The sequence below is a fragment of the Salvelinus namaycush genome, chromosome 24, assembly GCF_016432855.1.
Source record: "Salvelinus namaycush isolate Seneca chromosome 24, SaNama_1.0, whole genome shotgun sequence".
NCBI lineage: Eukaryota > Metazoa > Chordata > Actinopteri > Salmoniformes > Salmonidae > Salvelinus > Salvelinus namaycush.
The window spans coordinates 1,154,387-1,167,338 of record NC_052330.1 but is presented as its reverse complement, the minus strand read 5'-3'; the positions used below and the strand labels follow the sequence as shown (position 1 = coordinate 1,167,338).

The 12,952-nt window shown below is 44.1% G+C and overlaps 1 protein-coding gene across 3 annotated transcripts; it reads left to right on the top strand.

Annotated features, from left to right (window-relative positions):
* The first annotated feature begins 6,620 nt into the window (after positions 1-6,620).
* Positions 6,621-12,709, top strand: LOC120019573 (serine/threonine-protein kinase Nek2-like). 3 transcript variants are annotated; one of them, XM_038962881.1, is made up of 9 exons: positions 6,621-6,716; positions 7,321-7,538; positions 9,321-9,561; positions 10,077-10,159; positions 10,251-10,377; positions 10,586-10,817; positions 11,852-11,906; positions 12,121-12,197; positions 12,507-12,709. In XM_038962881.1, the coding sequence occupies exons 1-9, from the start codon at positions 6,621-6,623 to the stop codon at positions 12,707-12,709; spliced, it is 1,332 nt and encodes a 443-aa protein (XP_038818809.1). The 3 variants fall into 3 exon arrangements, with proteins under 3 accessions (XP_038818809.1, XP_038818807.1, XP_038818808.1); XM_038962879.1 differs by having other exon boundaries at positions 12,121-12,203; XM_038962880.1 differs by having other exon boundaries at positions 12,121-12,205; positions 12,512-12,709.
* The last annotated feature ends 243 nt before the right edge of the window (positions 12,710-12,952 follow it).

Here is a 12,952-nt window from a genome sequence, read left to right as displayed (position 1 = left end):
TATTCGGCGCATGTGACAAATACAATTTGATTTGATTTGAAGCGGGGAACGAGAGTGGGCAGCCTGGCATGTCATCGCCATAGCAGCTGGAGTGATGGTGGAAGGGAGGAGGGGAAATGATCTTGGGTCAGCTTTGCATTCCCCCCACTAATGGTTAAGGTTAGATTTAGGGTAAGGGAATCTTATCCTAGATCTGTACCTATAGGGGAAACTTTACCCCGTACCTGATGTGAATAACATATTCATGCTTGTGTGACACTTTTGAATGTGGGTCAAAAGGTAAATAAAGGCCACTGTCTTCCGGTCGTCTCTGCCTCCCACTAGCACAGCAGACGGGAGGCTAGGGCGACACCGTGTACTAGCTAGCTTGATAGTTCGCGACACCATCTGCTAACTAGCTTACTAGTTAGCTAGCACACGGTGTCACCCCCACCTGCTGTGTACCGGAGTCCTCTTTAGGATTAGCTGGCTAAGCTAGTAAACAGTGCCCTTCGTTCCTGCCTGCCAAACACCAACCCTCACCGTCGTTAACAGAACTGCAGGAAAGCTGCGCCCGACAGGTGGGGGCGAAGGACACCGTCTACCGGTATACGTTTAGCTAGCTACCATTGTCGCCCCCGCTCCTTCTGTGGGGGTTATTGGCGGCTGGCATCCAACATTATTGTGCATTAATACCACCTACTGTACTGGAACGCCCCCGCCTCCCGCCTGTTCTAACTTAAAAATTGACCAATAGAAGTATAAAGATGCATATGCAGGAATGCCCACATTCAGAAACGCCTTGAATTAGGGGCCGCAATTGCACCCTTATAGCTCCCCGGGTTCCATTTCTCATCTGGTCTGGTTGATGAATGTTGTGGTTCGTGGCATCTCCCCTTGAGTCCGCAAACACTAAAACTTGCTTCTGTGGCGGGGGAAGGCCAGGGTGACCTGCAAGGGGAACAGAAATAACCATGAGGGGAAGCAGGCATATGAATACTGCAGTCACCGGCTCCCCCAACCACCGCTAATCCGCCATCCTCACTTAAATGACTCCTGTGTGTGACGCCCGCTGACACCAGAGAACCACCAACTCTTCCATGAGGCACGTGTGCTGTACACACATATACACATGCAGATACACAAACACATACACATTTACACACATACAGTCACACACGTGCAGATACACATTCAGACAGGCAGATACACACAAATTTACCCACACACAAGATGAACAAAAAAGACTATAAAATAAATACATACAGTGGGGCAAAAAAGTATTTAGTCAGCCACCAATTGTGCAAGTTCTCCCACTTAAAAAGATGAGAGACGCCTGTAATTTTCATCATAGGTACACTTCAACTATGACAGACAAAATGAGAAAAAAAATCCAGAAAATCACATTGTAGGGGCTGTTGCTGGGCAACATGGACTTTCAACTCCCTCCAAAGATTTTCTATGGGGTTGAGATCTGGAGACTGGCTAGGCCACTCCAGGACCTTGAAATGCTTCTTACGAAGCCACTCCTCCGTTGCCCGGGCGGTGTGTTTGGGATTATTGTCATGCTGAAAGACCCAGTCACGTTTCATCTTCAATGCCCTTGCTGATGGAAGGAGGTTTTCACTCAAAATCTCACGATACATGGCCCCATTCATTCTTTCCTTTACACGGATCAGTCGTCCTGGTCCCTTTGCAGAAAAACAGCCCCAAAGCATGATGTTTCCACCCCCATGCTTCACAGTAGGTATGGTGTTCTTTGGATGCAACTCAGCATTCTTTGTCCTCCAAACACGACGAGTTGAGTTTTTACCAAAAAGTTATATTTTGGTTTCATCTGACCATATGACATTCTCCCAATCTTCTTCTGGATCATCCAAATGCTCTCTAGCAAACTTCAGACGGGCCTGGACATGTACTGGCTTAAGCAGGGGGACACGTCTGGCACTGCAGGATTTGAGTCCCTGGCGGCGTAGTGTGTTACTGATGGTAGGCTTTGTTACTTTGGTCCCAGCTCTCTGCAGGTCATTCACTAGGTCCCCCCCGTGTGGTTCTGGGATTTTTGCTCACCGTTCTTGTGATCATTTTGACCCCACGGGGTGAGATCTTGCGTGGAGCCCCAGATCGAGGGAGATTATCAGTGGTCTTGTATGTCTTCCATTTCCTAATAATTGCTCCCACAGTTGATTTCTTCAAACCAAGCTGCTTACCTATTGCAGATTCAGTCTTCCCAACCTGGTGCAGGTCTACAATTTTGTTTCTAGTGTCCTTTGACAGCTCTTTGGTCTTGGCCATAGTGGAGTTTGGAGTGTGACTGTTTGAGGTTGTGGACAGGTGTCTCTTATACTGATAACAAGTTCAAACAGGTGCCATTAATACAGGTAACGAGTGGAGGACAGAGGAGCCTCTTAAAGAAGAAGTTACAGGTCTGTGAGAGCCAGAAATCTTGCTTGTTTGTAGGTGACCAAATACTTATTTTCCACCATAATTTGCAAATAAATTCATTAAAGATCCTACAATGGGATTTTCTGTTCTCATTTTGTCTGTCATAGTTGAAGTGTACCTATGATGAAAATTACAGGCCTCTCTCATCTTTTTAAGTGGGAGGACTTGCACAATTGGAGGCTGACTAAATACTTTTTTGCCACACTGTAATTTACTGAGCTATATGTTATACTAATACAATTGCTCAGAGAGAGATTTTGTTTAACAAGTAAGATATTTTTTCAAAATAATGTAGGGGTCAAAATGATTGACACCCCTGTTTTCAATACCTTACCGTGCCAAGATAATGGCACTGAGCCTTTTTCTAAAAGTTTTTATGAGTTGGAGAACACATTGGGAGAGATCTTAAACCATTCCTCAATACAGAAGAATCCTTCCAAATCCTTGATATCCTTCGTCTGCGCTTATGGACCGCCCTCTTCAATTCAAACCATAGGTTTTCAATGGGTTTTAGTCCGGAGACTGAGATGAATGAGATGAATGAACCATTTCTTTGTGGATTTTGATGTGCGCTTGAGGTTATTGTCTTGCTGGAAGATCCACTTGCAGCCAAGTTTCAGCCTCCTGGCAGAGGCAACCAGGTTTTTGGCTGAAATGTCCTGGTACTGGGTAAGGGCCCCAGGACCAGGGGAAGCAACATAGCCCCATAACATCAAAGATCCCCCACCATGTTTTACAGTAGGTATGGTGTTATTTTCTGCTTATGCATTCTCATTTCAACGCCAAACCCACCACTGATGTGTGTGGCTAAAGAGCTCTATTTTCATGTCATCCAACAAATGTTAACGCCGGGAGTCTGCTAAACAGCATTGTCACTTGGATTGGAACCGGTGCTTTGGTCAGATGACATGAACATAGAGCTCTTTGGCCACACACACCAGTGGTGGGTTTGGGCGTCTAAATGAGAATGCAATCATTTCGGACCCCACTGTACACACACAAGACCTAGAGACCCGTCTGGAGTCTCAGGGGAACTGCAAGGCGGCATCCCCCGTGTCTCTCCCTCCCAGCTCCTGGTCCTCAGAAGGATGGGTGACACCTAGTGTGGCCTCCCAAGGGCCGCTAGCGCCCTCCAATGGTCTCTGTTGTTTTGCTTACAGAGGGAAACTGGTACCACAATAGCTGTTCTGTAGGAAATTACCTTTGTGGTGACAGACTGACTGTTTCTCACCACACCCCGAGCCCTGCCGTGTCCTCCTGACGTGCGTGTGTCAGCAACTTGTGACAAGAGAGGCGAGTGACACAGGGGTAATTCGAACACGCCTGTCACCGCAGTAACTCCTAGAGGGACTCTGCAGAGGGCTTTTTTGATCACATGACTCCGCTGAGGATGGATACCGTGTTTGCTGGATCTCAATTCCTGTTAGCCTCCCCTGTGTGCATGCCAGGGCGCCATGGAAACAGCCCTAGTGTCAGTGACCTTTTTGGGACTAGTACATGCACAAGCATAATTGGAATTAGAAATTGTTGCTGCAAACTAGCCTCTCTACGTGGACCCCTGTTGTTCACAGAGAGCATCACAACAGGGAAGATGCTTGGTGATATGATGGCAATGATGAGATCATTTCACACTGACAAGTTCAGGGCCATGTTCATTAGGCACCAAACAGAAAGATATGATCTGAAACAGGGAATGAATACCTGAACTTGTAAAATAAGAAACACTTGTTTTTGTTCTCTATTGAAAAACATTTTGCCAGTGTGCAGTAATGAATACGACCCAGGTAAAAGGCTATTGATATCCACGGGTGAAGTGTGATGTCTCTGTATCGAGTTTCAACCACACAGTAATTAAAACATCTGCAGATTTCTTGGCTTCCTTTCATCTAGCCTTGCTGGCCCACCTAACCTTACACCCAGTCAATTGAATGGGAAGGATCATTTTCTAGTACAAACTGCAAACAACCTCCCTGGCAATGCAGGCAGTAAATCAATGAGTTGTTCTGTTGTGGGGTATCACCACTTTCTAATGTAGCCTTCGCTATGTGAGGTCAACTGCTAACAATTTCTAACACACTGCTCTCCTAACATTGATTTATGGTGCAGAGGGATATTCATATTCAGCATTGCTCTGGGACCGTGTACTGACAGAGAACTCGGTCTGGCTGCCCGATTTTGTCTCACAACGACAAGCTAAGCAGCAGAAACTTATTCAAGCCAATGAGCCATATGTAAAAACATCCAAGAGGGCTGTCTGTCTCTTGATGTCCACTTGACTGAGAGAAGACGTTTGTTGTTACAATCTTAAAGATGAAAATACTTGTATAGTTCACAAAAGACATGGTATTTTTTATTGACACTGGATAGTATAGACCTAGTCAATACATTATTAGATTTGTGGCACCAGGCATTATTCTATTCTGTTCAAATCAAATTGTATTGGTCACCTACACGTGATTAGCAGATGTTATTGCGGGTGTAGCAAAATGCTTCTGCTTCTAGCTCTGACAGTGCAGTAATATCTAACAAGTAATATCTAACAAATTACACAACATATACCCAATACACACAAATCTAAGTAGGAATGAATTAATACTATATACATATGGATGAGCGATGTCAGAGTGGAACGGACTAAGATACAGTAGAATAGTATAGAATACAGTATATACATATGAGATGAGTAATGCCAGATATGTAAACATTAAGTGACTAAGATACCATAGAATAGTATAGAATACAGTATATACATATGAGATGAGTAATGCCAGATATGTAAACATTATTAAAGTGACTAGTGTTCCATTCCTTAAAGTGGCCAATGATTTATATTCTATATGCCTATAGGCAGCAGCCTCTAATGTGCTAGTGATGGCTGTTTAACAGTCTGATGGCCTTGAGATAGAAGCTGTTTTTCAGTCTCTCGGTCCCAGCTTTGATGCACCTATACTGACCTCGCCTTCTGGATGATAGCGGGGTAAACAGGTAGTGGCTCGGATGGTTGATGTCCTTGATGATCTTTTTGGCCTTCCTCGGACATCGGGTGCTGTAGGTGTCCTGGAGGGCGGGTAGTTTGCCCCCGGTAATGCGTTGGGCAGACCGCCCCACCCTCTGGAGAGCCTTGCGGTTGCGGGCTGTGCAGTTGCCGTACCAGGTGGTGATACAGCCCGACAGGATGCTTTCAATTGTGCATCTGTAAAAGTTTGTGAGGGTTTTAGGTGCCAAGCCAAATTTCTTTAGCCTCCTGAGGTTGAAGAGGCTCTGTTGCGCCTTCTTCACCACACTGTCTGTGTGGGTGGTCCATTTCAGTTTGTCAGTGATGTGTACGCCAAGGAACTTGTAGCTTTCCACCTTCTCCACTGCGTTCAAGTCAATGTAGATAGGCGGTGCACCCTCTGCTGTTTCCTGAAGTCTACGATCATCTCCTTTGTTTTGTTGACGTTGAGTGAGAGGTTGTTTTCCAGGCACCACACTCCCAGAGCCCTCACCTCCTCCCTGTAGGCTGTCTCGTCATCGTTGGTAATGTTCTATTCGGTTCTGTTCTACTCTATTATGTTCTGTTTTGTTCTATTCTAACTTGCATAGATGGACAAGGTGTACTTTGATAGAATAGTTATCAATGTGTGGCACTACTCGGACAATTACTTGTTGTTATTTACATGGAGGTGGTCACCTTGGGGGAGGATAAAAGTACAGTTTGCTTTTACTGCCACCAAGAGTAGTGTAATCAGTAAGGGAAGATTTTAGATTTATACATTGGGTTCTGTGATGTTTTTTTTAAATTACATGAGTACATTTTAATTTTGACATCCATATCAATTTAAAAGATTCCTCTTTAAACACCCGCGCCAGATCTTGCGGGTGTCAGATGCTTAGCAACCTGCAGGTTGTATCTTAATCACAGCCAATCAGAATATTCTAAATGCGGACCAACCACATTGAAGATTTCAGGCACCAATTTTAAACCGTCATCTACGCAAATCACTGTAACTTATAAATAAGTGATCGAAGATATATTGCTAACATTATTTAACGAAAGAAAACGTACAAAATATTTCCATTGCGAGAGTAAAGTTGTTGCTCTCCTAAGCTGAACACCTGCAACTAGTACGTTAGCTAAGTACAGTAACGTTACAGTAAGCTACAGTAGCTACCTTGGATGCAAACTTTGCATTTAGCTAGCTAGCTTCGCCAAAATGCCATCTCGTGTTGACGATTATGAGGTGTTGTATACCATAGGATCAGGGTCTTATGGCAAATGTCAGAAAATACGGAGGAAATCTGATGGGAAGGTTAGCGTTTTGCTTTTTACAGCGTGCACTGTACTGTACCTAGCTAGCTAACGTTAGAAACTAGTGTAAATGTAACGTAGCTACCTGTTTACAGTAACGTTAGCGAATATATGGTTCGACTTAGTGTAGCTAACGTTATGCTTACTAGCTACCTAGTTAACGTGAGTTAACATGGCCACTAGCTTAATAAACTCAACTCCATTGAGTTCACTAAGTAAGCCACCAGGCCAGGCACGTTTGCCTCTGGGCTCTTGAGCCAAAAAGGGGTTCCAAAAATTACCTCATTAAACAGAAAGGGGCACACCAGACCTCCCGATATATATGAACAAAACTAAATCATAAGCTATGTTGTTTACCTAAAACTGAGGATTTGGTGTCATATAGCTAACGTTATGTATGTGAACCATACAGCATTTGATGTAAAACAAGTAACGTTAGCTGGTTAGTACCTAGCCTTCAATGTACATGTTTATTTGCCATCTTTAAAGTATGTTCCCAACATCAAGCATGTTATTCCATGCATTTGCTGTGAAACCTTAGAAATTAAATAACATTTGGCCAATCAATAAATGCTTAGTTTTGTGGTGTTTGGATTTCATCATAGATTCTAGTTTGGAAGGCGCTGGACTACGGCACAATGGCTGAGAGCGAGAAGCAAATGCTGGTGTCTGAGGTCAACCTCCTCCGTGAACTGACGCATCCAAACATTGTGAGATATTATGACCGCATCATAGACCGGACCAACACCACACTGTACATCGTTATGGAGCACTGCAAAGGCGGCGACCTCTCCAGCCTCATCACCAGATGCATCAAAGAAAGGTGTGTGTGTTTTGTGCTGTCGTGTTTACCTTGTCTATGTATACAGTGCATTCGTAAAGTATTCAGACCCCTTCCCTTTTTCCACATTTTGTTACAGTACAGCCTTATTCTAAAATGTATTACATTTAAAAAAAATACTCATCAATCTACACAGAATACCCCATAATGACAAATCGAAAACAGGTTTTTAGAATTGTTGGCAAATGTAGTAAAAATAAACAAATGCCTTATTTACATAAGTATTCAGACCCTTTGCTATGATACTTGAAATTGAGCTCAGGTGCATCCTGTTTCCATTGATCATCCTTGAGATGTTTCCACAGCTTGATTAGTGTCCACCTGTTGTAAATTCAATTGATTGGACATGATTTGGAAAGGCACACACCTGTCTAAATAAGGTCCCACTGTTGACAATGCATGTCAGACCAAAAACCAAGCCTTGAGGTTAAAGGAATTGTTGGTAGAGCTCCGAGACAGGATTGTGTCGAGGCACAGATCTGCAGCATTGAAGGTCCCCAAGAACACAGTGGCCTCCATCATTCTTAAATGACTTCCTAGAGCTGGCCACCCGGCTAAACTGAGCAATCGGGGGAGAAGGGCCTTGGTCAGGGAGGTGACCAAGAACCCGATGGTCACTCTGACAGAGCTCCAGAGTTCCTCTGTGGAGATGGGAGAACCTTCCAGAAGGACAACCATCTCTGCAGCACTCCACCAATCAGGCCTTTATGATAGTGGCCAGACGAATGCCACTCCTCAGTAAAAGGCACATGACAGCACACTTGGAGTTTGCCAAAAGGAATCTAAAGAACTATCAGACCATGAGAAACAAGATTTTCTGGTCTGATGAAACCAAGATTGAACTCTTTGGCCTGAATGCTAAGCGTCACGTCTGAAGGAAACCTGGCACCATCCCTGGTGAAGCATGGTGGTAGCAGCATCATGCTGTGGGGATGTCTTTCAGGGACTGGGAGACTTGTCAGGATCAAGGGAAAGATAAACGGAGCAAAGTACAGAGAACTTCTTGATGAAACCTGCTCCAGAACGCTCAGGACCTCAGACTGGGGCAACGGTACACCTTCCAACAGAACAACAACCCTTAGCACACAGCAAGACAATGCAGGAGAGTCTCTGAATGTCCTTGAGTGGCCCAGACAGAGCCTGGACTTGAACCAGATCAAACATCTCAGGAGAGACCTGAAAATAGTTGTGCAGCGACACTCCCCATCCAACCTGACAGAGCTTGAGAGGATCTGCAGAGAAGAATGAGAGAAACTCCCCAAATACAGGTGTGCCAAGCTTGTAGCGTTATACCAAAGACGACTCAAGGCTGTAATCGCTGCCAAAGGTGCTTCAACAAAGTAGAGTAAACAGTCTGAATACTTATGTAAATGTGTTATTTCCGATGTTTTATAAATTTGCAAACATTTTATTATTTTTTTTTAACTGTTTTTTGCTTTGGCACTGTGTGTAGATTGATGAGGGGAAAAAACGACGTAATCAATTTTGGAATAAGGCTGTAATGTAACAAAATGTGGAAAAGGTCAAGGGGTCTGAAAACTTTCCGAATGCACTGTACATATCTCCAATGGCCATCCTTCTCTGACACCTAGGTAGCGAACGGCAGCTACCCACCCTTTGTGGGTGTTGAACACTGGCCTCCCAGCCTGTAGGCAAACTATGAGGGTTGTCATGACAAAAAAAAAAAATACAAATTGCATTTGGCGTGTTCAAGGTAACCGTGTTGGTTGGTAACTCTGTGCATGTTGTGTTCCTGCTGGCCAGGTGTTACTTGGAGGAGGAGTTCATCATCCGAGTCATGGCACAGCTCACTCTTGCACTGAAGGAGTGTCATCGCCGGAGCAATGGTGGGGCCACAGTGCTGCACAGAGATCTTAAGCCCGCGAATATCTTCCTGGATGTCAAGCAGAATGTCAAGCTCGGTGACTTTGGTCTCGCACGTATCCTGAACCATGACACCAGTTTCGCTAAGACTTTCGTCGGAACCCCTTACTACATGTCGCCTGTGAGTCAATAGCAAAGGCCATCATACAATTGGGAATCTTATGATTATGGTTATAAAAGTCAAACTTTTTTTTCAACCAGATACTCTGGTTTTCTTTCTTTTTTTAACACATATTTATTGGATTTGGGTAAATTATAAAGTAGTTTGACAACTATTTGAAAGCATTTAAATTATATCAAACTCAATCGTTTATCTTTTCCAGTGATGAAGACATGGTGTCTCATGGTTTGGTGGAGAATGCAAAATGGGTCAACTTTGAGAACCTATTTCCTGAATGTTTTGGCATTCAGGTCCAAAATGTCACTTTCTGACCACTTCTTCCATGGACAAACATGTATGGAAAGTTATGTTTAAATCAAAGGGGATGCTGTCAAAAAGTGATGCAATTCATATGGATTTGCCCATTTTCAAACAGGACAATCAACATAATTGGTACAGAAAAATAAAAAAATACAACACCAAACTCAAGTTTTCTAATCAATCTGTCCATTTGTGGACAATTCCATATTTTACAGGAACAAATTAATCGCATGTCCTACAACGAGAAATCGGATATCTGGTCCCTGGGATGCTTGTTGTATGAACTCTGTGCCTTATCGTAAGTTACCTTACTGGTCATCTATATTCTTACTAAATATCCCTCAGTCAATGCCTTAGACTACAGTCTGACGCATGTTTCTTCCATCAAGTCCTCCTTTCACAGCTTATAACCAAAAAGAGCTGTCAGAGAAGATCCGAGAGGGGAAGTTCAGGAGGATCCCCTACCGCTACTCAGAGGAGCTGAACACACTCCTGTCCAGAATGCTCCATTTAAAGGTTTGGAATATGTTTCACGGCACAGAAAATCTCCATCTAAAGTTCAAGTCATCTTGTGAGCAACTCCTCACTGTTGAGGAGATTATTGTCTCCATCTCCAAGCACATTACTATGCTCAAAATACAATTTCAATGTCAAGAGATTTTAATCCCTCGTGCCCACCATTCTACTCTTTGTTGATTTGACTGTTGTTGTGCCTCGTTGCCAGGACTACCTGAGGCCCTCGGTGGAGTCCATTCTCCAGAGCAGCCTGTTGGTGGACGTGGTCGCCGATGAGCAGAGGAAGATGCAGGCGCGCAACTGGAGGAGGTCGGCTGATCCAGAGAACCCAAAGCCAGCCGGGTCTTCAACCTCCCCGACCGCTGCGGAGCTGAGGCTCAAGGAGCAATTGCTGCGGGAGAGGGAGAAGGCCCTAAAGGAGCGCGAGGAGAGGCTGGAGCGTGAGTGTTTACCCTTATCAAATCAAAATCAATTATATAGCCCTTCGTACATCAGCTGATATCTCAAAGTGCTGTACAGAAACCCAGCCTAAAACCCCAAACAGCAAGCAATGCAGGTGTAGAAGCACGGTGGCTAGGAAAAACTCCCTAGAAAGGCCAAAACCTAGGAAGAAACCTAGAGAGAAACCAGGCTATGAGGGGTGGCCAGTCCTCTTCTGGCTGTGCCGGGTGGAGATTATAACAGAACATGGCCAAGATGTTCAAATGTTCATAAATGACCAGCATGGTCAAATAATAATAATCACAGTAGTTGTCGAGGGTGCAGCACCTTAGGAGTAAATGTCAGTTGGCTTTTCATAGCCGATCATTAAGAGTATCTCTACCGCTCCTGCGGTCTCTAGAGAGTTGAAAACAGCAGGTCTGGGACAGGTAGCACGTCCGGTGAACAGGTCAGGGTTCCATAGCCGCAGGCAGAATGCTGAAACTGGAGCATCAGCACGACCAGGTGGACTGGGGACAGCAAGGAGTCATCATGTCAGGTCTTCCTGAGGCATGGCTCTAGGGCTCAGGTCCTCCGAGAGAAAGAGAGCATACTTAAATTCACACAGGACACCGGATAAGACAGAAGTACTCCAGATATAACAAACTGACCCTAGCCCCCCGACATCAGGATTAAGCTTAATTTTGTTCCTAATTGAAATTTCAATTCACTTAAATTGACTGAATTGAAAACTGATTCAACCCCAACCCTGGTCCCTATAATGTCAGAGTCACAGATGAGACCCCTCTGGTGTTGGAACACGGATGTTTTTTTAATCAGTGCTGCTTGGTGTGGACTGCTGAAACATCTATAATGATTGTTGTTTGTAGTCAATGTGTCACTGGCTATGCTACTGAGTGTATATAGACTGAATTGTTTGTAATCTGTGGAATTTGTATGCTGTAACTCTGGTGAATTAGGCTTTCATTGTAAATAAGAATTTGTTCTTGACTGACTTGCCTAGTTAAATAAAATATATATATTCCTCCTACAGAGCGGGAGCAGGAGCTTTGTGTACGCGAGAGACTATCGAATGAGAAGCTTGCCAGGTAAAACAAAGCTCCCTTGGTTCACTTCACTTGAAATGGAGCAAACTGCTGTTTTAATGTCACATTAGACTAAATGCTAAGGCTTTAATCCTCCAAGATGTGTTAATGCTACTTTCCTTCACGCTTTGCTGTCATAATTGCATTCCTTGCTATAAAACTGCAAGAGGGTTGGCTATACTCTATTTTGACTCCCAACAATTTATTTTAATTTCAGAGCGGAGAGTTTGTTGAAGAGCTGCAACCTGGTAAAACAGCAGAAGACCCTGCCACCACTCTATTCCAATGACATAGGTATGGGTGTCAAGGGAAAAGGGAGGATATGTGATTTTGCTTCTTTATTGGAGTTGAACAATATGATATAGGGTAGCCATGTTTTCAGATCAAATAAAGGGGAGGGAACACATTTAGGTCACTTTAAGACACCTGTGTTTTTCTCTGGGCAAATTACGAACTTGAGAATTGTTTTGGCAACCTGACTAATCACTGAGGCATCATCCTACATATTATGGGAGGGTATTTTATCGGCAAATAAAGTAGCGCTCAATAAAACCTTTTCAACGTGTGTAACTTTTTTCCATCTTGGCCCCTTAGATGTGGGAGAGGAGAATGTCCCCCCTGAAAAGAAGGTCAGTTTTGCCGGAGACAGCGAAGAGAACCAAAGGCCTGATCAGAAGCAGAGTGAGAAGAGCCAGGAGCTGGGGCTGAAGAGGAGGCTGCAGGCAGCCAACCTGCGGGTCCAGGCCCTGGAGGAGGTGGAGAGGAACTACCAGCTCAAGAGCAGGCAGATCCTAGGCATCCGCTAGCACCAGGAGAGCCTGCTGTTTAGGGCCTGATTATCAGTGTCATGTGAATGGATGTCTGAGCTATGTCCCAGAAGCTACTGGTCTCTGCTCAGTCTTTCTGACTAATAGAGAGTTTAAGAGCTACTGAAAGCTAGTGGTCATACCCTTTAGGGAAAATATGTAGCTTTAATTTATTTGTATCATAGTGTGAGTGATTTGTACTGTGATGAAATTGCTAAATATTGGATACCAAATATGTTTTTT

Excerpts from the sequence above, each read along its gene's own strand:
- LOC120019573 (XM_038962879.1), top strand. The coding sequence starts at position 6,621 with ATGCCATCTCGTGTTGACGATTATGAGGTGTTGTATACCATAGGATCA. Across the intron at positions 10,818-11,851 it reads GCGCGAGGAGAGGCTGGAGC|AGCGGGAGCAGGAGCTTTGT; the intron begins GTGAGTGTTTAC and ends TTCCTCCTACAG. Across the intron at positions 11,907-12,120 it reads TCGAATGAGAAGCTTGCCAG|AGCGGAGAGTTTGTTGAAGA; the intron begins GTAAAACAAAGC and ends TTTTAATTTCAG.